This window comes from Carassius carassius, chromosome 4 (genome assembly GCF_963082965.1).
Source record: "Carassius carassius chromosome 4, fCarCar2.1, whole genome shotgun sequence".
NCBI classification, from domain to species: domain Eukaryota; kingdom Metazoa; phylum Chordata; class Actinopteri; order Cypriniformes; family Cyprinidae; genus Carassius; species Carassius carassius.
This window is the reverse complement of record NC_081758.1, coordinates 20,696,022-20,721,967: the sequence shown is the minus strand read 5'-3', so window position 1 is coordinate 20,721,967 and position 25,946 is coordinate 20,696,022. Positions and strand designations below refer to the sequence as shown.

The 25,946-nt window shown below is 37.2% G+C and overlaps 2 protein-coding genes across 3 annotated transcripts in view; both read right to left on the bottom strand.

The window, feature by feature from the left end:
• Window positions 1-148: 148 nt before the first annotated feature.
• LOC132134912 (transcription factor TFIIIB component B'' homolog) lies at window positions 149-19,281 on the bottom strand. Its single transcript, XM_059547170.1, has 46 exons — window positions 19,116-19,281; window positions 18,412-18,648; window positions 17,099-17,669; window positions 16,843-16,949; window positions 16,667-16,723; window positions 16,324-16,440; window positions 15,602-15,732; window positions 15,356-15,450; window positions 15,174-15,228; window positions 14,952-15,077; window positions 14,634-14,858; window positions 14,254-14,466; window positions 13,569-13,739; window positions 13,400-13,475; window positions 13,133-13,316; window positions 12,165-12,232; window positions 11,880-12,053; window positions 11,543-11,783; window positions 11,125-11,173; window positions 10,258-10,388; window positions 9,935-10,157; window positions 9,680-9,849; window positions 9,506-9,563; window positions 9,036-9,204; window positions 8,807-8,946; window positions 8,488-8,721; window positions 8,206-8,314; window positions 8,009-8,108; window positions 7,847-7,922; window positions 7,373-7,562; window positions 7,140-7,266; window positions 6,904-6,976; window positions 6,477-6,793; window positions 6,199-6,375; window positions 5,930-6,032; window positions 3,689-3,971; window positions 3,284-3,605; window positions 2,994-3,099; window positions 2,755-2,884; window positions 2,515-2,677; window positions 2,314-2,419; window positions 1,720-2,054; window positions 1,359-1,452; window positions 986-1,262; window positions 664-871; window positions 149-516 (listed from the first exon to the last, which is right to left on the bottom strand). The coding sequence occupies exons 2-46, from the start codon at window positions 18,633-18,635 to the stop codon at window positions 406-408; spliced, it is 7,416 nt and encodes a 2,471-aa protein (XP_059403153.1). The 5' UTR covers window positions 18,636-18,648; window positions 19,116-19,281; the 3' UTR covers window positions 149-405.
• A 3,106-nt stretch (window positions 19,282-22,387) lies between these two features.
• Window positions 22,388-25,946, bottom strand: part of si:ch211-204c21.1 (disabled homolog 2) — a 28,145-nt gene continuing 24,586 nt past the window's right edge. Inside the window, exons 12-14 of one of the 2 annotated variants that reach the window (XM_059547816.1) lie at window positions 24,907-25,404; window positions 23,924-24,003; window positions 22,388-23,795 (exon numbers count right to left, since the gene is read on the bottom strand). In XM_059547816.1, the coding sequence (XP_059403799.1) occupies window positions 23,727-23,795; window positions 23,924-24,003; window positions 24,907-25,404 (647 nt within the window). In that variant the 3' untranslated portion in view covers window positions 22,388-23,726. Of the gene's footprint in view, window positions 23,796-23,923; window positions 24,004-24,906; window positions 25,408-25,946 lie in introns of both variants that reach the window. The other variant, XM_059547815.1, reaches the window with a different exon arrangement.

Here is a 25,946-nt window from a genome sequence, read left to right as displayed (position 1 = left end):
AAAGAAATATAACCTACAAAAGGGGTTTGCCCTCAGAAAGAAAAACAAAAAGTAACATACAGTCCTCATAAAAACATATATTTGCACTGAACAATACAATATTTAAACTGAAAATTTAAACTGAAAAGCAGTAAGTAAATGCCAGTGATAAAATGTTTTGTGATGTTTAATGTGTCAACATTAAATAGAAATAAATAACAGAGCCATCACTGTATCACTGCATGTCAAAAAAAATAAACGTTTAAGTTTTTCCTTCATGAACAAAATTTAACTAGAGAAATGTTATTACTAACAATTCTCTAACAGGTCTATAATTAGAAGTGTAACAGGGTTACACATCATTTACTCTAGTGCAATGAACTGGAATAGTAGCAGAGAAATTGAGCAGAACATCCCAAATAAGAATCAATCCGAATCCACAACTTCAGTGAAGATGTCATCCAGTAAGAAGTGGGACACTTGAACTGGATTCTTATCAGCATCCAAATCGGAGACAGGAGGGCTATTCTGAGGAGACTGCACCACAGAGGATAAAATCATTAATAAATATAACTTTTTAAAAAGATGTCATCAATATAAACCTTTCATTTACTCATCTAACACTAAAATAAGGTGTAATAATGAACAGAATATAATGATTTGCTTATAGATTGCAGCTTGCACCTGATGATCTGCTGATGTTTGGGAGGGTGTGGTGGACACTCTGGCTGGGGACGAGGTAGGTGTGGATGTGTTCTCATCAGTAGCTGTTAATGGTATACGATGGAGGACAACCCTTGGCGAGCATCCTGGCAGCACAGGCGGCTGTTCATCAGATTGTGATTCTAATCCAGAGCTTCTACTTCCATGCGAAGCCTTATTCATCTCATTCCTAAGAGTACAAATATATTTAGTAGTTGTTTTTACTGTGAACAGCACTAAATATTGTTTATTCAACAAAGAATTACATACTGTATCATTGGCATGAAATGGAAAGCATCCTTACCCTCTAGAAGTGGTTTTCACAGTGACAGGTGTGCTGTGATGCTTTGGTTGCAGGACACTTTGGGCACTGCAGATTTCCTCTACAGATAACCTCTCTAGCTGTATCCGACACACATTCGAGATCTCGGTTTGTTGTCTTGTTGGAGTTCCCATGGACTCTTTCACTTTTGATGTCTGAGTTCGCTGAGGTGTAGTCGGGGCAGCTTGGGTTGACTTTAGCACACAATGCTGATCTTTAAGGCATCTTTCAGGTGATCTTAGAGTCATCTGAAATGTACCTTTTTAAGAAAAATCAAAACAAAATAAAAAAATAAAATCAACAGCACAAAATATAACGGGGACAAGAGAAATAAAATCTATGAAGAATGACTGACTTCTTGTTGGTGAGTTTTTTGCTTGTGATGCTGGCAGACTCTCATCTGACTTCAAAGTCTTTGGCATGTCAGAAGTAGTGTCTAATTGGTGTACCTATAAAACAGATTTTGCATTGTCATGTGCACCACCTTGTTTAACGTTTTATACAGGTGAATCTTGAAAAACCTGACCAGGTCACATTTCACTCCAAAACAACTCTAAAAATAAATTAAATAGATATTTTGTTTATTTTACTCCGTCAACATTATGTCTGGAGTATTTTTTCTTTATAAATAATTGTAGTATTATTTAAATAATTGATTATATAAAATGTTTGAATAAAATGATTTTTTTTTTCAGTAAAATGTGATTATAGCATACTTCATTTGAATTTTCAGAGGGCATCTCCTCGCTCTTTGTCGGACTAAGAGCGATTTGCTCATCCTCATGAGAAATGCTTGAGTTCTCTCCAGTCTCTTCAGAAACAGGCACAAATGGATCGGACAGCAACATGTGGGAAACTCCTTCACACCAGTTCTCCATCTCATCTGAGTCCATGGGCAGCATATTGCTTTTGAGGGACCACTCTGCTGCTTGAGGGTCCAGGGACTGCTGAGGTGTAGCTAAAAGGGTCTGTGTAGAGCTGGGCTGACGGAGGTCAGTTTCTAAAGAGTCATCTTTTCTTTTTGATAATTTTGGCATTTTATGCAGTGTGCCTTGAAAAACAGATCCAATATCGAAAGCATGAATTTAGAAGCAAATCAAAAATCATTTGTTCAAATAATACATTTATGTAAATAGACACTTAATTTTGACTGAAAACAAAAAAACAAAATAAACATGTTCAAAACCGTGGTTATGTTTATTTGTTTCTGGATCTGTTGCTACCAATGAAAAAGCAAAAGTAATTTTTAAATGATTTAATTTTTAACAAACTTTGTTTTATATACATTTTGCTTTATTATTAATTTTTACCTTTCCTACAGCCAGCTGTTTTCCATTCCATTGCCATAGACCGACTCGCAGTTGTCTCTTCTGTTTCAGTATTTGTTGGTCTTTCAATTTCTGTTGACTTCTTGACCTGTGGTGGTTAGTCAATTTATATTTTAGTTGATTTTTTTATTTGGATAAAATGTACTTAAGCAGCCAATGATCTGTCAAAATACAAAAACATACACGGACTGTATCTTCTTTAAGACCAGCAGAGAAGGCTTCTTTGTGAAGGCTACATTCCACAGTCTCATCCAATACAGGCACCAAAATATCAGAGAGCACCATGTGAGAAACACCCCCACATGCCTCCTCACAGTCCTCTGAGCCAATGGGCAGCAAGCCAGCACTATGACAGAAAGATCAAACCATCAGTAACTTCACTAATATTTTGATTAAAACTTCAAATGTACAGATCACTCATACCATATTTTATCACGACTTTGTGTTGACTCTGACATTAAGGTTGATGAAGGAACGGTTTGTGATTGTTTGACAATCTTAGGGGAATCTCCAGTCTTCCTTTTGGCAAACGTCATCTCTACCAATAACTTGCCTTTAAAGCAAGGGGCATAAAAAGCATCAGAATCATTACTCAAAGAAAATTCATCCAATTTTTACAGAAACTAAGTTGAGAAATTACGGTTTTAAAAGTTTGTCACCACCTTTTGCCGGAGTGGGTGTTTTTCTCTTGGGTGATACTGATGGTCCGTCGTTTGATGATTGTGACACTGCACATGACAGGTGTGTGGCATCTGGATCCTCTCTCACCTGTGGTATAGATTTCAAATAAGAGCCAAATTTATTATGGATATTAAAATTATGGACAAAAATGATTTTGAGATTGTTCACGTCTTTAAAGTTTAACTTCAAGTTAATTTTGAAAATGTAAAATATGTGGAAATAAAAATATCTGACAGTACTCCTTACCCAGTATGCCTTTCAGATAACCAACCTGAGATCTTTCTGCCTCAAGAGAGCTTCTCTTTCCAGTCGTTGTCCTTTTCTTGCTCAGATCATCTTCCATTTCCTCACAGACAGGGATTAATATATCAGTCAGCAGCATGTGTGAAACACCTTCCTGGTCTGCTGCTGCAGCGACGGCCTGCTGGCTCTCTTCACCCGTATGAAGACTGCTTTGGACAGAACTTCCACTCGCTGTATAATCACCATCTTCCATTTCAGCAGAATCCGGCACCAATATATCACACAACACCACGTGTGCAGCATCCTCAAGCCCATCCTCTATTTTCAGTTCCTCTGGTTGCAATTCAGTGCTATTACAGAAAGTAAAAAAAATAATGAGTCTATAATAACTGTACATAGATCTTAGGACATTTATTAAGATAGATTCGGTTACCATGCTGTTGTTTTTTCAGTATTGTTTGGTATAATCTGTTGAAGTTGTGAGGACGAAGAAATCGCAGTAGGCTCTCTGTCAAACTCCTCTTTTGGAATATCAGAGAAATCTTCTTGATCAGACCTCTGTTCCACTTTAATGGATTCTTCTTTAATCAGAGGAGCTGGTGAAATGATTGGAGCTGTGGCTGGATCATTATCCGCAAAGTGAGATTGCTCCTGTCTTGGGAAATCATCTTTAGTAGATGTTGTTTGGGGGATTTTAGGCTTCACTTGCAATTTACCTTGAGAAGAAGGAAAAAGAGATTATAGAAGTTAAATGACATGAAACCTATCAGGTTTGTTCTCATGAGTCAAGCAGGCAAGTGTGAGCTTTCATTTACCATGTCTGATGTGCTTTATGTATGTGTTGATCAATAAAAGCCAAAATTAAGTCTGTTCATCATATACATTAAGTCATTTAGCAGATGCTTTTATCCATAGTGACTTTCAAATGAGGACAATGGAAGCAACCAAAAACAACAAAAGAGCAATGATATATAAAAGTGCTATAACAAGTCTCAGTTAACTTAAACACAGTACATGTAGCAAGGGCTTTTAAATAATATAATAAATAAAAAGAAAACAGAACTGAAAAAGAATAGAACAAGCTAGTGTTAGAAATCTTTTTTTATAATTGTAAAATAATTTTTTTTTAAAGAATAGAATTAGAATAGTGAGTGCTAAAGTTAGAGGGTCAAACAAAGATGGAAGAGATGGGTTTTAAGCCGATTCTTGAAGATGGCTAAGGACTCAGCTGCCCGGATTGAGTTGGGAAGGTCATTCCACCAGGAGGGAACATTTCAGAAAGGGATTTTCTGCCTTTTTGGGATGCATAATCAAGCGATGTTCACGTGAAGAACGCAAGCTTCTAGAGGGCACATAAGTCTGAAGTAATTAATTTAGGTATATGGGTGCAGAGCCAGTGGTGGTTTTGTAGGCAAACATCAATGCCTTGAATTTTATGCGGGCAGCTATTGGTTGCCAGTGCAAATTGATATACAGTAGATATAGCATCTCTTCTTAAAGGGTTAGTTCACCCAAAAATGAAAATTATGTCATTAATAGCTCACCCTCATGTGGTTCCAAACCCGTAAGACCTCCGTTTATCTTCGGAACACAGTTTAAGATATTTACGATTTAGTCCGAGAACTCTCAGTCCCTCCATTGAAAGTGTGTGTACGGTCTACTGTCCATGTCCAGAAAGGTAAGAAAAACATCATCAAAGTAGTCCATGTGACATCAGAGGGTCAGTTAGAATTTTTTGAAGCATAGAAAATACATTTTGGTCCAAAAATAGCAAAAACTACGACTTTATTCAGCATTGTCTTCTCTTTCGTGTCTGTTGTGTTCGGCTCGGTGTTCATCTCTCTCTTCAGTCAGTGTACTGTTTGAGTAAATGAATTACTCCGGGATATTGGTTTGTTTTAACTCCGAGGGAGTGTCAGCCACATTAAAAAAGTTTAAAGCTTAAGTCATTTGTGGATTAATGCGTATTGGAGACGCAAACCGTTTAAAACTATTCAGTTCGATTTGTTGAACTGTTTCAAAAAGATCCGGTTACATCGAATGATTCGTTCGCGAACCGGATATGACAAACTGCTTTGTTTTGAACTCTCTCTCACAACAGACATGGAAGAGAAGACAATGCTGGATAAAGTCGTAGTTTTTGCTATTTTTGGACCAAAATGTATTTTCGATGCTTCAAAAAATTCGAACTGACCCTCTGATGTCACATGGACTACTTTGATGATGTTTTTCTTACCTTTCTGGACATGGACAGTATACCGTACACACAGCTTCAATGGAGGGACAGAGAGCTCTTGGACTAAATCTAAAATATCTTAAACTGTGTTCCGAAGATGAACGGAGGTCTCACGGGTTTGGAACAACATGAGGGTGAGTTATTAATGACATAATTTTGCAAATTGGGCGAACTAACCCTTTAAGACTTGGATTAAACCAAATTCATTTATATGGATTAATTTTTACAATATCTAAAACCATCAAAGTTTCAGTTGACTGACCTTTCGATGGATGGATAAAAATGATATATTCATTTGTGTTTCAAAGATGAACAAAAGTCTCATGGTTTTGGAATAACATGAGTAACATGAGTAAATTATGACAATTGTCACTGTTGAGTGAACCATCCCTTTAAAATGATAAAATAAGTCAGTTAAAGGGACATTAATATCATTACCTCTTCTAAATGGCACAGTCTTCTCTTGAGATGCAGATGATGTCACACATGACACCTCTTTGCAAGTTTCAGGCTTTTTAGCAATATCAGCCATTGTTTCCTTCTGTGGACACAAGTACTTATCAACTCATTTAATGTGCTCCGAGTAAACTTGAAACTTTTACATAAAAAAAATTACTTTAAGGAGACTTCAATTTGAAATCATGCAATTTCATAAGATACATGATAGAAGAACTCTTTTTTGTTTAAATATAAACAAAGACACTTACTTGGTCACTAACTGCAGGAAGAGCTTTCTCACTCTCTGGAAGACATATAGAAAAGTCCTCAGGTTTTCTGAGCTCACAATCATTAGGGCTTTCCACATCAGGCAACATCATGTGTGAAACAGCCTTATAACCAGCTTCAGTGTTCCCCTCAGACTCCTTTATGAGTGCACTGTGCATCTGTGAAGAAACATTTAGTAAATGCCTAATGTATCTTAAATTATAATAAAGCAAAAACAGTGTGAATGGTCTGTTTCGAAAGAGAACTGGCTCTGACTCACTGGAGGGTCAACAACAGAGTCCTCATCTGTCCTGAGAGGACTTTCCCACTTCTCTTCACTCTCATCTCTTATATCTTCAGAGACTGGTACAATGGCTGTTGATATCACAGCGTCAGGTCCAAGATGTGCTCTTCTCTCACTGTCTTCAGGGCTTGAGTGGACATCCTGTGCAGATGTTTTCTGGTTGGACTCAATCTCAGTTTGTGCCGTGGCTTGAGCTGGTGGTAGATACTGACTGGGTGCACAGTCAAACTGGCCATTTTTTGAAGGCCCAACCTTCACACCTGGCTTTAGGTTTGGCTTGACCTTTATCTTGCCTTCATGGAGAGATCAGACAGGACATTACCATCTGGTCTCTTTGAATGTACCAGGTTTAATATATTAATTGATGTGACAAAAAAAAAAAAAATGCAAGTGAATTTCCTACATCTCCTTTGAGTGGGCGCTTTAGTTTTGGGGGATTCTGTCAGGATCTCATCCAACTTTGGCACATCTGTTGGCTTTAACCAAAAGAGAAAACATTTTAATAAAAAAAGGTACAAATATATATATGCTCCACAAATTATGGTAACAAAAGGGAGTACTACATCATACCATGAGAGAATTACAGGAGAACATCACGGTTGGACGAATTAAAGAGTTCACATCATCATGACTGCTTACCTGTGAGGATATCAACTGTGTCCTGGCACCATCTACTGCATCCTTGAAAAGAGGATCCTTGGAGTCATCCACTAACTTGTGCGAACTTCTTTTACATGGATCTTCTGATGCCATATGCAGAGATGCACTACAAAACAAGGTCATCATGGATGAAAGGAAGGGATAAATCAAAGTGTTTTTATTTACTGCGTAAAAAGTTAGTTAATTAAATCTGGACTTGAAGTGAAATGTACCTGGAAGCCTCTAATGTGTCAGAATGAAAATGTGAACTGCTCGACAACTGTAAGGGTGTCTGGACTCGTGCTGGCTGCAGTTCATAAGGGGAAGTACCCTGCGGCCCAAAGGCAGCCTCATGAAACAGCTGAGAGGCTGGAATCTCATATAGAGTTAAAATAAAGGTGGGCTCCTCCTCAGACTGTTTATCTTTGACAAGAAAAAAAAAAAATTAAATAAATAATTTTATTCAGCAAGGATGCATTAAATAGCCTGTAAATATATTTATAATGTTAAATTCTGTCTTCTTTTATCCTTTTTAAATAAAAAAAAAAGTATGTTTCCACAAAAATATTAAGCAACACAACCGTTTTTAAAATTCATAAGAAATGTTTCTAGAGCACCAAATCAGGATATTAGAATTCTTATATTTCATAATATTACAGTTTTTTGTTGAATAAATAAATGCAATCATGCATTCATGTCACCATTACCAACTGCACCAGTATCCACTCCAGCTGAATCTGAAATTTCAGATTTTGCATTTTGATTTGAAGGAGCACTGCATTCCTGCCAGAAAACATTAGTTCAAAGGTGTTTATTTCCTTCAGCAAACAGAGAACGCACAAGGTGTAATGTTTGTCAGGACTCCTGACCTCAGAAGCTTCTGATGGCTCTTTTCTGCAGTCTTGCTTTTCAGAAACCTGCTCGCCTGGTATTTGGATGTCTTCAGCTGCACACTTGCTAAACTGCATCCTAAAGCAACATTTAAACAGCATACTATCAGTCATTTAATAAGATTATAGAAATTCCTCATATTATTATTAATTAAAGCAGCATACTATGTACGTACGTGTCCATATCACACAGGTTGTTTGCATGTTCCTCGAGAGGATCAGAAAAAGATGAAACCAGACTGTGTGCTTCAAATGGTGCTGATGAAGCATCACTGAGAACTGAGTCTACAAGAAACCAATCAAATAAACAGACTCAATAATTTGTGTATACACATACAGGATGGTTCCTAGTCAGTTTTATGTTAACTTGGAGTGGCCTAAATATTTCTACTAAGAAAATAAAATTAGATCAAACTAATTAAATACAACAGTAAATACAACTTAAGTCTAAAACTCACCATTTGGATGTGTGTTTCTTTTATCAGTGCCATCCACAAGAACTTTTGTGGCTGAAGTTTGTGTTGAGCCAAGTAATGGGACAGGAGACAGAAGATCCTCATCCAGTTGACGTTCCTGTAAATCCACCTCAGATGACAAAAGCTCATCTTCTCTGGAGATGTTCTCCAAGTCATGATCTAAATTATTGTTCTGGGCTTGAGCAGGACTCTGAGGTTCTGATTTTTCAGCAGGACCTAAATGAAGATGTCCAGTCTCAATCATTGGCGGTAACACCAGTGATCCTTAAAGCGATATTGTCAATCTGAACATAAACCCCACCTTCTTTAGGCTCTGAGGTCTGCTGAGGGCTGATCCTGTCTGGGGATGTCCCTTCTAGGTTGGGTGTTTGCTTAAACTGACTGTGTCTGTCTGGGGCAAGATCATCTTGAGTATTAACTGAGGAACCATCCGCAGAACAGCTGCAAAGATGCAAAGTAACATAGTTAAAATAGTTAAAAACCATTCAAGACAAATTCAGCCATCTACTGATTCATCTGCCAGTGCACACCTGACTGGAATAATCCTCTTCAGCTCTGTCTGAGATTCCTCAATCATGGTGTCTGTGACTTCAGACTCAACAGGCTCTGAATCTTCTTCCTCCTGATCAGTAATTAGATCTTCATTCTCAGACGTCTGCGATGGAGACCCATCAAATTCTCCTCTTCTTTCAGGCACATCTGTAAAAGTCACAGATGTTTTAAAAACTTTTTGGGATCTGCTGCAAACCAAGTTAAGCACTTAATTATGGGTTTTAGATGTCTAAAAAAAGTATTTGTTGCACCTTCATCTGACAGTGTGGTGTCAAGAACCTGGGGCATCTCAAGGATGGGTAAAATCTTACTCGCTCCTGGAGGACTTCCTTATTTAGATTAGTGGTACAGAGACAAAGGAAAAGAAAATATAAAAAAAATATAAAACAAAAGAAAGATGAAATGAAAGAAAACTAAATAACAAAAGCAATATTGCTTTTAATCTTACCAACTGATGTTAAGGAAGGAAGTTCATCTACAGTGCTTTCTGGTTCATCATACTGGACCTCCAAAAAGGCATTAAAGAGAAAATTCACTGCAAGTCAAATATTTTGTATGTTTGGCTTTTCTGTCACGTGATCAGAACAAACTCCAAAGTGGCTGCTGTCACAAATTCTCTCACCTGAACATCCTGAGGGCAGTTCTCTTCTGGAGTGACACTACATGCGCTCTCTTCCTCAGGACGGTCCATGTGCTCTTCTTCAAGGCATTCATTGGGGGTGTTCTTCACTTGGACTTCCGCAGGACTGCTACACTGCAGCTGCACCGAGTCACGTTTGAAAGACGGAGTATCTGGATTTAGAAAGAACACATGTCCTCATTCACAGGCAACTGGACAGTCTTCTTGGCTCATGGTTTATATACATCTGAAGCTCACTTTCACTAAAATCTGTCATCTGTACATTCTGAGGTCTACGGATGGACTGTGCTGCCTGGCTCAGACTGGGTTTGGCCTTGGAAAACCAGCTCCTTTTTTCGACAGTGCTTTGTTGGGCAGATATGGAGGCGGTGCCGGTTTCCTTCACTTCTTGAGAGACCCTCTCTTCTAGAGTACCACTAGAAGAGCCCTGTTCCTCAAGACCATCCCTATGCTCTCCCACCTGCAAATCACATCAATAGTCACTGTTAACTGATTACTAGTCGAGTAACGTACAAATAATAACAGATGGCACACACAGAATAAACCCCTCCAGTACTGACGTAAAGGGCTGTGTCCTGTTGACTCTCAGAGGCTGTGGATTCCTCTGCAGTGGTTTGTGCTTGACTCCTGAGGTAGTGCTTCACTTCGTCATGAGACACCAACACAACTGCTCTTTTCAGTAATGTCTGACCTTGAGGGGATATTAAAAGAAGCATTACACCCATTTTCAACTGTTGATGTGTGTTGCACCTGAACAACAGCGGTTGGCTGAAGATCAGTGTTTGAGGTTAGATAAAGAGCCGAGAATACTCTTGGTAATGTCATCCACATTACCATTCAAATGTTAATACTTTTACTTGGCAAGAATGGATTAAATATCTCAAAAGTGATGGTAAAGGCATTAAAAATGTTTCTATTTCAAATAAATGCTGTTCCTTTGAACTTTATAATCAAAGAATCATGAAAAACTATATATACAGTACATTCACATATACATTCACATATGTACATATAAACACACACACACACACACACATACATAAACATATATATACACATACAGGTGCTGGTCATATAATTAGAATATCATCCCAAATCCCAAATTCAGTATCTCAAAAAAAATTAGAATATTACTTAAGACCAATACAAAGGTTTATGGAAATCTTGGCAAACTAAAAAGTATAAAAATGAAAAGTATGAGCATGTACAGCACTCAATACTTAGTTGGGGCTTCTTTTGCCTGATTTACTGCAGCAATGCGGCGTGGCATAGAGTCGATCAGTCTGTGGCACTGCTCAGGTGTTATGAGAGCCCAGGTTGCTCTGATAAGTGGCCTTCAGCTCTTCTGAAACCTAAGTGCCTATTTGTCTAACTGGTCTTACTATGATGAAAAAGTTATAAAAACATCAATATGAATGCAGACTTACCATTAACTTCAGATGAAGTCAAAAACTCTAAATGATGTAAATTTAAACCCTAAAAAGAAAAAAAGGCAGTTGGTGTATTCAATAAAATGAGCAGTTTAGTCTTTCTATTGGTCTGTTTACATTCAAACTCTAAACATAACCATAAATTTGACATAAAACATCAAAAGACTGTACTTTCATTGAAGTACAATGCACTACATAATCAGAGATCCATACATTTAAAGATCACAGCTTTAAAAATGATGCCCTAAAGTTTCATAGTATTATGCTCAACATCTTTATATTATAATGATTACTGGCACTCTGTTATGTTAATGCAGGCTGAAACAGATCCACATCACAGCAAAAAAAATTCCCAGCCTCTTTTTTTATTAATGTGGAAATGTTGAGGAGATGCAATTCGAGCTATTTGTTTTACCTCCTCCATACCCTGATCATCCTCTTCAGAGTCTTGCATGCCCACTTGATTCACCACAGCAGTGCTGCTCATGTCCTCTGGGGAAGGATCTGGCCCAGTATGACACTGGTCTATCTCATCCCCTTCTGAAACGGTCAGATTGTGCTTGTTCTCTTCCGCTGTTGTCCGCTGCCCAGGAGAACATTTGAACAAGCTTTGTGAAATCTCCTCCTTAGTTGTGCACTCTGGAATGAGCTTCTCCCTGACACATTAGAAGGCAAATTGATGAAGATTTGTAATAAGAGGACTACTGAAAGAAAATCCCATACCCTGATCTTGGGAAGATAATTTTGCATACCCCTGATCCTCTTTAACACCAGGGCCTGCTGTCGAGTCTTCCCTACCATCACCTGAAGCAGTCAGATTGCGCTTGACCTTTTCTGCTCTCATCTGGCGTCCAGGAGAATGCTGCAGGCTCTGGGAGGACTGTGGTTGGTCTTGGATTTCAGATGAGTTGTGTGAATCTTTTAGCCTGTGATGTAATGTAATACAATTTATAACAGCTAAAATATCTTTTTTTTTCTTTTTTCAAAAGATCCCTGTGTAGTGCCGTAAAGTGCTGAAAGAATGAATCATAATTGACCTTGGAGGAGTTCTCTCCAGAACAACTACAGGATTCTGGAGCTGATCCTCAGCAAGACAGATCCTCAACTAGAAGAGTGAAAAAAAATTATCCCTATTAATGGCCATTCAAGATTTGTTAAAATGAAAAACAATGGTTTGCTTGGTAGATGTAAAAGCAGTATGATACTGTTCTGTGCACGTAAAGTTTCCATGCGGTACACAAATCAATGCCAAAAAAAAAAAAAAGAAAGAAAGAAAAAGAGATATTTCACCCAAACCTTGTCATCCCAAACCTGTTGACTTTCTTCTGAGGAACAAAAACAGATATTCTGAGAAATTTCTCTACGAACGTCAAAAGATATTCATATAGGCTTGATCATGATTGTCAGTAAATTATGATAATTTTCATTTCTGGGTGAACTATCTCTTTAAAACATTATTATATCTAGGGTGTTTATTTATATACTGTGGTAAACAAACCAAAGAGAGACTACCAGGTGTGGAATCAAACTCAGATGTGTGACCCTGAAGCACAAAACCAATCTTAAATCACTGGGGCATATTTGTAGAAATAGCTAAAAATACATTGTATGGGTCACAATTATAGATTTTTCTTTTATGCCAAAAATCATTAGGATATTAAGTAAAGATCATGTTCCGTGAAGATATTTTGTACATTTCCTTCAATGAACGGAATGGAACAATACAAATAAATGGAAACAATTTTTTATTAGTAATATGCATTGCTAAGAACTTTATTTGGACAATTTTAAAGGTGATTTTTTTCAATATTTTGATTTCTTTGCACCATCAGATTCCAGTTTTTCAAATAGTTGTATCTCGGCCAAATATTATCCTATCCTAACAAACCATACATCAATGGAAAGCATATTCATTCAACTTTCATGTGATGTATAAGTCTCAATTTGGAAAAAATGACACTTAAGACTGGTTTTGTGGTCCAGGGTCACATATCTGAAAGCATACCTCATTCTCTGCTTCTCTGCAGCTCTCATCTTGACATTCTTCTACTGTATCCTCAATCTCTACTGTTGCTTTTGGCTCAGAACATATTTTGACTTTCCTTTTTACCAAATTGGGCCTTTTTGAATGTTTGAAAGAGCTCTGTGAAATCTCCTCCTCAGCTGCCCTCTCTGGAAAGCTCTTCTCCCTGACACACGAGGCAGTTGAAGATTTACAATTAGAGTACTGTTGAAAGAAAATCTGTAACCTCGGGAAGATGATTTTACATACCCTTGATCCTCTTCAGCACCAGGGGCCGTTGACGAGACTTCACTACCATCAGCACCCAGCTCAGATCCAGTACACTCTGCGGAAAACATACAAATTAGATGACTTTTAAAAAAGCAAACATACATTTTTAGTGAGCACTTAAAAATGTATTTAAAAAAAAATCCTCAACCTTCCTGTGATGTTTTGCTCTTTTTAGTCTTCCGTTCTCTTCTTGTAGGTTCCTTTTCTTCCTTCTCACACTTTTTGGAGCGTTTCCGTTTTTTAGTTGGGACGGCAGATGCTTCATTGTGCTCCTCATTCACCGCACCACTTTCTCCATCAGTCGGTTCTTCACTCCGTACTGTCAAGATTACAAAAAGTACATTTTAAACATGCACACTGCGGTTCAAAGGTTTAGAGCGAGTAAGATTTTACATTTTAAAAGTACTCAAATTCAGCAAAGACTCACAAGGGATAGTAGAGACATTTCTAATGGTACGAAAGATTTCTATTTCAAATAAATGCTGATCTGTTGAACTTTCAGTTCATCAACGAATCCTGAAAAAACTCATGGTTTTTACAAAAAAAAAAAAAAAATATATATATATATATATATATATATATATATTATATTTTAATCAGGAAATGCTTTCAACATAAGAAGTTTCACTTAAGCACCAAATCAGCATATTTGAATGATATCCGAAGGATCATGTGACTAGATTATATAGACTAGATCTTTGTCTGATGAAAATTCATCTTTGATATCACAGGAATAAATTACATTTCAAATTGTAACAGTAGTGTATATCTCTCATTTTGATGTCAGAGGGTCTTTAACGTGAGCTTGGTAATGTCAGCGTATCAACAGAAACCTTCAAGTGCCTTTTTGTTCTTCTTTTTCTTCGGTTTTTCTTCTATATTCAGTTCTTTCCCTTCCTGGTCACCCTTTTTTGATTGCTTGTGTGTCTTTTTTGATACGGGCATACATGACTGATCTTCATCGTCTGCGTTTATAGAGTCTTCCTCCGCCAAGTCATTCTCCCCAGACACAAGGTCACGATCTTCAGCTTCCATTAAGCGTTTGGCTGAAATAATAAACAGATCTAATCTTCATTCAGCTGCTAATTAATACAGGAAATTATTATATTCAGACATTGTGTGGGTTCTGGACCATAATGCACTACAAACAACAGACAGAATGGACCAATCTGAATTACAATAATGAGTAATCACATAAAAATGAGTCAGAAACCTTTTTTCGGTGTCTTGTTTTTCTTGCTGGCCTTGCATGTTTTTGGCTCAGTGTCTTTTGTGCGTTTACGCTTCTTGCTTGTGCTTAATGGCACATTCATATTACTGCTGTCCTCATTCTCCTTTTCTAATTCAAAACAGACATTGTCCACACTGCACAATTCAGCATCATCTTCATCATCATTAACGTAGTCTTTGTCCTTGAGCCGTTTCACTTTTTTACCATCTGTGTGAGTGAGAGAGTAAAAAATTAATTAAACAACAGTGACACAAACAGAGGGTTCTTGAGATCTGAGACCGCCACTCTTGAGCACATTACCTTTGCCTTTCTTTGCTTTACTGGATTTTACAACCAGTTTTATGGATCTGCCTTTCTCTTTGTCTTTAGCCAAGACCCTCTTCAGCAGGAAACTGAAAAACTCGCTGTCATATGGTCGCTTATTTCCTAAACATTCAAAATGTCAGAGCAAGGACTGTACAGTAGATTTTTAACAACATGATAAACAGACAGACAGATGGATAAAACTTGAAAAATACTCACTGAATGCTTTATCCACCCGCCATGCATTTGCTCTCTCCTCCTTCTTAAATTTATTCTATCATAAAAAGAAAGAGCAAAGCACACAAACTGATAAAGCTGAATGTGAACCAAACTTAAAGGAATACATTTATACTCCGGGTCAGTCAGTGACAGTGAATGTGTGTTATGATACAGACTTGTACCTTAATTTCTGCTCTGCTACGGTGAGTCAACAGCTGAGCCATCATGGAGAAGTCTGTTCCCACCATACTGATGGCCAAATAGAACATATCCGTCTCTGAAACACACACGCACTCAAATTTCAAGATGCTTTAACATGTTTCTTCTCCTAACTGAAAAGAAATGAACCGCTTGACAGGAGCGCAAACATCAAATCTCATGTTTCGACACAATTATAAACCAGCAGATGTCGCATTTAGCACACGTACCTCTGACAGACCAACTTTTCACATAATATTTTTTCCTGAAACTTGTGTATGTTGTAGTAGAGCCTCGTTCAAACAGGGGATTTCCATTCTCAACAACTGTATCAGACGTCCTCTGAACCCGCACTGTCAGACTGAACACGACATGCTAATCAGTCAGCAATTCATGATTATGCATTATATAAGATGAAATAAACTGTTACATCTTTACATCTGTAACCCTGCAGGTGCATCGTTTCACAAATCGTTAACCAGAACAAAACACCTAAAAAACAACAACTATTACATTACTGAACATTACTGAAATCAAATCAAATATATAAATCATTTATAAAATATAATTTCAGTCAGTAAGTTAATGTTTCAATTTGAAGTACTATATTAAAACTAGATAACTAAATAAAAACCATATATATATATATACATACACACACACACACACACATATACATATAGATATATATATATATATATAGACAAAAACAATATAATTATTAACATTTTAAATACAATTGGTGTAAGAAACTATAGTTTGGCTGGACTAATAAAGTTAATGAATAAGGTTAAGGTTTGGAAGCACATCTGAGAAGCAGAAGGGGAAATCAAAGCAAGCAATTTCACTTTCAACAAACTAAACGAAATAAATCAATAAATCTGCTGCATGCTGAAGTGAAAGTTTCCATTTTTAGGAACTGAATTTTACAGATTCTTTCAGGCCACCATACCTTTCTTCATCTAAAATCAGTGAGCCATCTTCTGCCACCCTGACTTTGGGAACAAGCAGCTCCTCATCATCATCATCATCCTCATCTTCATCTGCTTCTGCCATAGTTTTCTGCACCCTGAGACACAAAAACAATGCCATTATCTTGAAAGACATGACTCTGTACAACATGCAATCAAACCAAACATTTTTCTATACTGCAGAATAAATTCCAGTCCTGAATGTCAAGTTAATTTTACACTTGTCAGAAACAGTGTAAGTACTCAGAAATATGAAAATTATTAACCCAAGTATAAACAGCAAATTCAGTGTGTAAATAAAAATACAGGTTTTATTTCACTTACGCGGGAGTCGGTGGAGCAGCGGTCGGTGTTTGAGTCTCCTCTGTGGAAAGGGAGGACCTTTGGAGATGTCAAAAATCATAGGATGTGTGATAATATGATAGCACTTTCCAATAAGGTTAAATTTGTCAACATTAGTTAACGAAATTAGCAAGCATGAACTAATTTAATTAGCTTACTTCATAGGGTTTGACTCAGGCAGGTAATAAATGAAGTCAGCTAAGGTCATTTTGTCATGATCTGCCTCAAAGCCATGCTCACATTTAGGTCGTCTACTCTTCTTCTCCTTTGAGTTGCCAAAAACAAAGAAAGTTTATATATATATATAAATTTATATTCTGACTTTGTTTTCTGATAGATTTCTAATTTTCTAACAACTATTGTGAGCGTATTTGCTGATACAGACATTTTTAAATGACGTAACATTGACTTCACCATTCTTTCTTTATTCCTCTCCAGCTTCATCAATTCTTTCAGCTTGAGGGCCCTCAAGACCCGCTGCTTATCTGAAGAAATTGTGTTCCTGAGGGGAGAGTCTGGTCCATCGACATGTGATAGTTTCACATATGGTGAGAGTGTGCATGAAACTGCACTGTCTCCTGTTTGTGGCCCAGAATCTTCATTTGGGAGTTTTTTTGGGGGAGTTTGGCAAGGCTCTTGCTGAGATACTGTTGATAATGTAGACAACAGACAGCCAGATGTTGACGGAAGACACGGTGAGGATGGAGTGTAGTTGGCTGCTGAAGTGGCATCTGAGAAGGTAGAGTTTTGTGAATGGTCTCTGCTGATACCAACTGAGATGGGGGACTTAGGAAAAGACTTGGCTTCCTGGAAAGAGGATGATGCCTTGGATGTCTCTGACGGAAGAGAAGCAGTCTTTCCAGTGGATGGAGGAGCAGCAGAACGGACTTTGGGTCTGGCTAGGTTCGGTGTGGCAGAGACTCTACTCCTCCTCTGAAGTGCTGTAGTTGCAGGTGTGCTGACGCTAGATGGCGCTCCATCATTGCTGTCAAAAAAATAAAATAAAAACTTGATTTGAGAGGCTTCTGAATCTGAGGTTTGACCACATCACTGTAGATGCCATATAACTAAATTCTAATTTAGTTTAGGCAGTCATGTAAATTATTAAAAACAGAATTAAATTGAATATTTACATTCATGTTCTTGGATGACGTAACTAGCTAGAATAAACTAGCTTTTATAACAAATATTATTATTTTGAATTAGTTTTTATTTTTGTATTTCAGATTTAAGTTTAAGTTCTTAGTTTTTATTGTTTTTATGTAGCTTTCATTCAATATTTAATTTCATCTTTTTTATTTCAGTTTGGTTTTTAATAAATTTTAGAATCTTAATTTACTTGATTTTAGTTGGTTGCCAAGGCAACATTTTATTTGTACGATTGTAAGTGTCTTTATGGTCACTTTTGATCAATTTAATGCATTTTTTTTTTTTTTTTTTTATAATTTCAAGATCCAAAATAAAAGTATTAATATCCACAAACGTTTGAATGGTAGTGTATGTACTGTATGATCATAAATGTTTAATTTGTCGTTTACACTTTTCCTTGTAGCAGGGAAATTCCATTTTGCCAATTCACCCCTAAACATAAATGAAAAAATATACTATATATATATATCTATATATTAAAAAAAAGAAAACTTTAATATAAAAAGATGATTTCTAAAATCAATTCCAAGGGGGAAAAACAATTGCAAATTTTGGGGGTGCTGTACATGCTTGCTTACCTGTTCAGTGATGCTTTCTCTGATTGAGAGCCGGGCTCATTTCCATCTCCTGTGGCCACAGCAGACTCTTTGACATCCAGTTGAGGCTGTGGAGAAGGTGACAGCATTTGCTGGGTGTCCCCAACAGCTGTGGACCCTTGGGAGCTCCTGTCCTCTGCAGCAGGCGCCACACTTCGACCTCCTGGCCTGACATTGGGCTTAATACTAATTCTTGCTCTTCGCATCCTCGTCAAGTAACTGTGGGAAGATCAAGTCATGTATGAGCTATGATGTGTCACGTGACTGAGATCACAATCACAGCAGGACAAACCCTATATGATATAAATTACAATTGTGTCATGTGGTCAAGACTGACTGATTTCATCGGACTGGTGATGGCCATGTCTTGCGTGGCTGCTAAGCTAAGTTTTAAAGGACATTATGGACAGTACTTAGTAATTAAAGGATTTCTAACTCGTGGGCTTATGCATTTTGCTCACTGAGTGAATTATGAACAACAACAGTAGTTAAGATTAAAAATATAAAAGGGGTATCTTTGAACTGTTAAAAATGCCCTTATATTGGACTCTTATACTCGGTAAACGCCTCTGATGCCCGCTTGCATGAGTGTGGTGTGTTTGGCTGCTGACAGAAAAAAAGATGCCACGATTACGAACGAAAAAGCGGTAAATGTGTATTGACGACAGAAAAGCAACAAGCCTTACTTTAGTTCAAATCACCATGTAACCCTGTTAATGTGATTGCCGCGATTTAAAGTGGTAAAATGCCGTTTCAGCCGGGCGGTCGCATGGTATGGCTCCCCTGCAGCAACTTTCCCTGTACCGGCCGGTATGACAACCACGCCAATCCAGACCTCTACTCATCCAACGAATGGCATTGTGGGTCTTTGTAGTTTTACTGTTACTCACTTCGCCTCGTTTCTCTCGCTAAACAACTACATTACCCGACAGCTTTAGAAAATCAGCTGCGACTGATCGTACACACGTGGAGCAACACTGACTGAAGGCACTAGTGATGGGATTTATGGCTCTTTGAGGGGATCCGGATCTTCGCGATCCGTTCCTTTCAAAGAGCCGTTCAAAAGACACACACAATTCAAAAGAACGGCTCTTTTGGCTCTTTTTAAATATTTAGTCAGTTTTAAGAAGCCAGCTTGGGGGCATCTCAGTTTATCCTGGAAATAATCACTGGGAGGAATGATGAGGTGAGATTTGTAGCCAAATAATTAAAACTCAGATATCACACACCAATATCTGAGTTTGAATTATTCTGAAATATTGATTATTACCTCATTTGTCATGTGTGGACTATATTCCATAGGGTTGCACAAATCCCTCTGCTTAGACAGTGACATCACTATTTTGGATTTACCTTTAGTACAAAATGTGTGTGTGTGTGTGTGTGTGTGTGTGTGTGTGTGTGTAAAGCTACGTTGACTTATGTTATTCATACAATACCTACTCAAATAAACATCAAAAACAAAGCCGGCTGCAATGAATTTCTGTGCAAAACAGCTTTTACTACAAACACTTTCACACAAGAACATTGTTATCACACAAGAACATTTTGATAGAAAACAAAAAATATTTAAAGTAGATAAAATTAGAATAAATAAAATGGAAATGTCTACATACTACATACTATTACTACTGTGAACTTTGCAAATAGGACATCAGCCCCTTCAAGTCAATGAACAATAACAAAGTGGGCTGCAATGAACATGCACAACTAATAACTAATAACATAACGCTATAAAGGGTTGGCCTGCGCTGGGTGCGCCCCTCCCCCTATAACTGTTCTGTCTCGCGGAGGAGCTCATTTGTGTGCATCTGTGTGAAATACGCATAGGAAAAAAGAACGACAGAAAGAACGGCTCCCCTCCAGCCGCGACTCGGCTCCCATCGTTCATGTTTATGAGCCGTTCAAAAGAATCGGTTCGTTCGCGAACGTCACAACTCTAGAAGGCACGCCGTTAACATGCAATACTATGAATTTAAAAAATGCAGTTTACATTTTTATACGTTTTTTTTCTTCAATTTTATAAAGGAACAGTTTATGATAACTGAAAGAACATCGTTTAAGCTATTACTCCAATGATATGGTTATTTAGTGGTAATTTATTTTCTGGTGACAAGTATACCTGCGTTGTCTTAAATGGCTGTTAGAATATTATTCTAACATAATACCCTTACTACGTCAGTGTGTAGTATGTATGCAATGCAAATTATGTACAGAAAAAGTGTGCTTGACTTGACTACATTTTCAGTTTGCTAAACGAACAAGCAGTCATATTAATCACACATTTTAACATCTATCTTTTTGACTGCAAACCTTCGTCTCATTTCCCAATTGAATTCATTTCTAGATATACAATGTATACACGAAGTGTTTCAGACTGGTTTTAAATCTTTACATAGTACAGAAACTGCACTGTTGAAGGTTTTTAATGACTTTTTACTGACTCGGGACTGCGATTTTAATTCTACTGGACCTTACGGCTGCATTTGATACTGTAGACCATAAGACCTTGATTTCACGCTTAGAACAATGTGTTGATATTAAGGGTACTGCGTTGGAATGGTTTAGATCCTGTTTATCTGAAATAACTTCCTCAGTTCGCTTAGGAGACTTTGTCTCCTCAACTGCTTCTTTCACGTGTGGGGTCCCCCAGGGCTCCATTTTGGGGCCTATTCAGTTCTCCCTGTATACGCTTCCCTTAGGACATACTTTTCATTGTTATGCAGATGATACGCAAATTTACCTACCTTTGAAACGTAAGGATAGTTGTTCTTTAGAGCCCCTATTGCAGTGTCTTGAGGAAATTTAAGGCCTGGATGACACTAAATTTCCTTCATTTTAATGAAAATAAAACAGAAGTTATACTGTTTACGCCGGGAGGTACCAGTGAGTCATCCAATTTGGACCTTGGTGAATTGAAACCACTTGTGAAGCCCCGTGTAAAAAATTTTAGCGGTTTTCATAGACTGTGATTTTAAATTGGACAGATTAACTCGGTAGTTAAATCTTTTTTTTTGCCAATTGAGACAACTCACTAAGGTGAAAATTTTCCTGTCTTTTAAAGACTTTCAAAGAATCATTCACATCTTTATTTCAACTCGTCTGGATTACTGTAATGGCCTCTATGTAGGTATTAGTAAGGCCTCTCTCTCCAGACTGCAGATGGTCCAGAATGCGGCAGCTCAATTGCTGACAGGTACACAAAAGCCAGAACACATCACCCCCATTCTCGCCTCTCTTCACTGGTTACCTGTCCATTTTAGGATTCAGTTTAAGATATTGGTATTTGTTTTTAAATCTCTTAATGGTTTATCTTAAGTATCTGTCCGACTTGATTAAGCTCTATGCTCCACTAAGAGCGCTTAGGTCTACTGACCATTTGCTTTAAGTTGTCCCACGGGTAAAGTTGAAGAGCAGGGGTGATCAAGCATTTGCAGTGGCGGCCCTGAAGCTCTGGAATAGTTTGCCCCTCTGCATTAGACAGGCTCAAACACTTGCTGTTTTTAAATATAGCCTAAAGACTTAGTTCTATAGTCTGGCATTTGAAGCTACATGAGAGCTGCTTCCTTTTATTGTCCTTATTATGTCTTATTTTCTTCCTATACGATGTTGACTGTTTTTATCATTGATATTTTTATTATTTTTGTGTGTACAGCACTTTGATAAACACTTGGCGTTTTTAAAAAAGGGCTTTATAAATAAACTTTGACTTATCCCATTCAGAGATTATATACCATTATACTACCAAAACTTGACATGCGAGGCTCAAATTATTCAGCCTGTCATCACTTTATTGTAAAATAGACCTAACTGGTCTTATACAGACTTGAATACAAACTTTGTAAAAGATAAATAGGACAATTCTGAATCTATTCCACTAAATAAAATTCCAGTTTATTGCAGCGACTACATTAAAAAAAAAAAAACGTACTTCTATAGCTTCCATGTAGCGATGGCATAGTGCATAACAGAGCAGATATTTATTCATATAGTCCATTCTGACGAGGTTTTAGCATCCAGTACAGGCAGTACAGTACACATTTTATTTTTGCTAAACCATTAATTTAGAGATTAATGCATGTCTGTTGCACTTTTAAGCCTCGCAATATGTTTTTTCAACTTAATTTGTCAGGTGGCAACCACTAAAAATAAAGAGCAGTGTAGTAACATATCATTGATCAGTCAGACATATCAATATGTTTTCTCAAATATTACCTGAAACATTCTGAATCATCACGTTACACGCAAAACAACATGCTTAAATAATATTGCCTAAAATTCATACAGGCATCATCCTCCAATTCTATGGATAGATATGATTTTTGACTGTTTATAGTTGCAGTACCACTGACAACATGCCAGTAGTAGCAATGTAAGATTATTCATTAAATACAATGTCAAATCAACAATTTTGACATAATGACAGTATATACTGTATATATAAGTGAATGTCGCAAGCTGACCACCTAACAAATAACAGAACACTGAATACAGATCTAAGTAAATAACATCTTGCAAGGGATACAGTTCAAAAACAGGTTGATTAGAGTCAGTTGCTCTTTATAATGAACAGGCCAGAACACTATGTATCATGTGACCAGTATAGAGCAGATCATTAGATGGTGATTGCACAGTTATCATATCAGAGCATCATTATTGATATTATACACACTTTCTCTCTGCTGTCCATCGTGTCGTTTTGTGTTTGGACATTTAATATTTAAAAAACTCTGTAATCTTATTCAGTTTATATGCCAGTAGTGACCAGTCATGCCTTAAAGCTGTTCATAAATGTGGAAAAGTAAACATATAATGTCAAAATAATACTGCAATGAAGAAAAATCATCAGACAAGACAGCAATTACTTGTCTACTGGTGTGAAAATAACAAATTTGCTTTTGAGTGCTTTTAGTACAGAAAGTAAAACCACCCTCATCATGTTGTCATTTAGAGACACAATGCACTCAAATTCATGTTTGTTTGCTTTAATCATGTTTTAACAGCAGACCAGCACTGGATGATGGTTTATTTTTAGCCTGTCCATGATTGTGGTTTATAAAACTAGGAGGGGTGCACACACTTCATTTGGTTGTCAGACACTGGCTGTGACATCAGAGCTAAGAGACCTGCTCTTGAACAGGATGCACTTTAGTGGGAAAGATACATAAAAATGGTGGTCGTGTATCTATTAGCTCAACCACAACATTATAAAGCTGAAACATCTGGGGTGGAATTCAATCTTGTTCAGTGATTTTTGTTTGACTTGGAACCTATGGAGTCATCAAGGTGGCCGGCTATCATGCAAATGGGTTTCCAAATGGTTCTCTGAAAGAATCTAAGTCCACTGTCTTTATGGGAGGAGCACTCTGTAAAGGCCAAAAGAAAACAGAAACATAAATATTAAAGAAGAAAAAACATATTCTTGAGCTAAAAAATAATGTGATTGTTTGATAAAATATTTCATAATCTCTTAAAATAATGCACATACACGTACAGTTGCAGGTACAGATGTGTCAAACAGATTTTTTCCAAAGGAGTTGTCGATTGGGTTCTGTCCTCCAATCTTCAGTGGCTCTGCAGTGACAAAAATTTTGTATGTTATCAAGATGTTAGCAAAAATATAACCTACAGTTTGGATTCCCAAAAGTTTTGTGAGCCAAAGGCCCTTAGATATAAAATATTTACTTGAAGTACCCCCAAGTCTTCACATTAATACTTCAATAATTTAACAACACATTTGCATGTTCATGGTTCTCTGATGTTGCTTGATGGAAGGGTCATTAAGACTAAATCAGTAGAAAACCATGTCACTTGAAATAAAAGTTAACTGAAATAAAACGTAAAAAAACATAACTTATTTTAATTCAGCTAGTCCCCAAGGCAACATTTCTCATTTTTACTTGATGAGCTAAACAAATAAATAAAAAAAAGAATTAAAACTATTTAGACTATATATTAAGAACCAAATAATTTGTAATATAATAATTATTATTATTATAAATTATAAAATTATTGTGTTCATAATTTTTATTTTTAACTCAGAATGATTACAAATCATTTTGAGTAAATGTAATTATTAAAAATAAAGAGGGAAATATACATTTCTATTGTAATAATGCAATTGTGCAATCATATTGACTTAAATTACTTACAGTTACAAATTAAATTATTCACTTTTAAATGTTAAACCCTAAATCTATTATTTTAGTGTTTTCTGCAGGCAGACCCCTGTTTAAGTGAAAACAGGTTTATGAATGCTTCTTGTCACAAATCTGGTGAAATGCTGAAATCTTTTTCTGAAAAATTTTGAAAATTATGCAAATGTGAAATAAAGTGATTGTGGTTTATGTTGCATTCCCAAATGTACGTTATGAGCAACTCAATTGATGTCAGATGCAGAGACGGATTTTATGGCACTCTCATGTAATTGTTAAAACAGCTGAGATTTTAATTACCAACAGACCTCTATCTGCTCACCTTTCCTTGCTGGCACGTTTGGTGGCTTAGCCATCTGGAAATCCTTAAACATGTCCTTTATATCTCTCTTCTCCTTTTCTCCTAGAGGATCCAGGTCAACAAAAGCATTACTGTCCACCTTTGGAGCGTCTTTGGTAGCTACTGCCCGAGGTGGAACCAGTGGAGGGGGACTGGAGCTCTGCTGTCCATCGGGCACAAGGCTGGGTGGAAATACGCTGGTCTGGAAGGGGTTCCCCAGGGTTGAATGAGGGGTCCAGGACCCATTGGTTCCATTGGAGACTGGGGTGGTGGTCCATGATGGAAGCTGTTGGGTAGCATTTGAAGTTCCTATACTTCCAGGAATGTTTCCCCAGGCAGGCACAGGAGAAGTGGAGAAGACAGGGGCTTGAGTGAAGGGCTGAGAGACACTGGTGGTGCTGGGGAAGATGGAGGAGAGGGGCTGATTCCACAGAGCCGCTCCAGGAGTGGAGACTGCAGTTGGAGCTTGTAGAGACAAACCTTCTTTATAGAAAATATAGTGTTGATAAAAAGAGGATGAAATATTACAAAGCTGCATTTATTTAGTGTTCTGCTTATGACAAGAATTGAATGGACCATGCCTTCCTTTTGACACAAAGAGCCATTTTTAATTTCAACAGTGTGATAATCACCATATCCGCCCTCCTTTTGATTTTACTGTACTTTAGTCTATTTGAATCATGCACATTGCTTATAAATCATGTAATGTTTTATTAGTTCACCATTGTTTATTTTTCTATGTGTTTGGCACTTGCTAGGTAGTAATTTTGGACCCTGATGTCAACTTTTAGTGACTTAACACTGCATTTGATCAGTTCAAGCATCCCCTGAGAATCAAACCCATGACCCTTGGCCTTGCTAGGGCCGTGCCCTACTGTATGAGCTACAGGAATATATGAACAGAACAACACTCAAGCTAGGCTCAGGCTTTCATTTGAATAAGAATCACTGACATTTTGAAAAAGCACTTTTTGGAAGCTCACAAATGTCAAGATATTTATTTATTGTCTCATATTTCATAC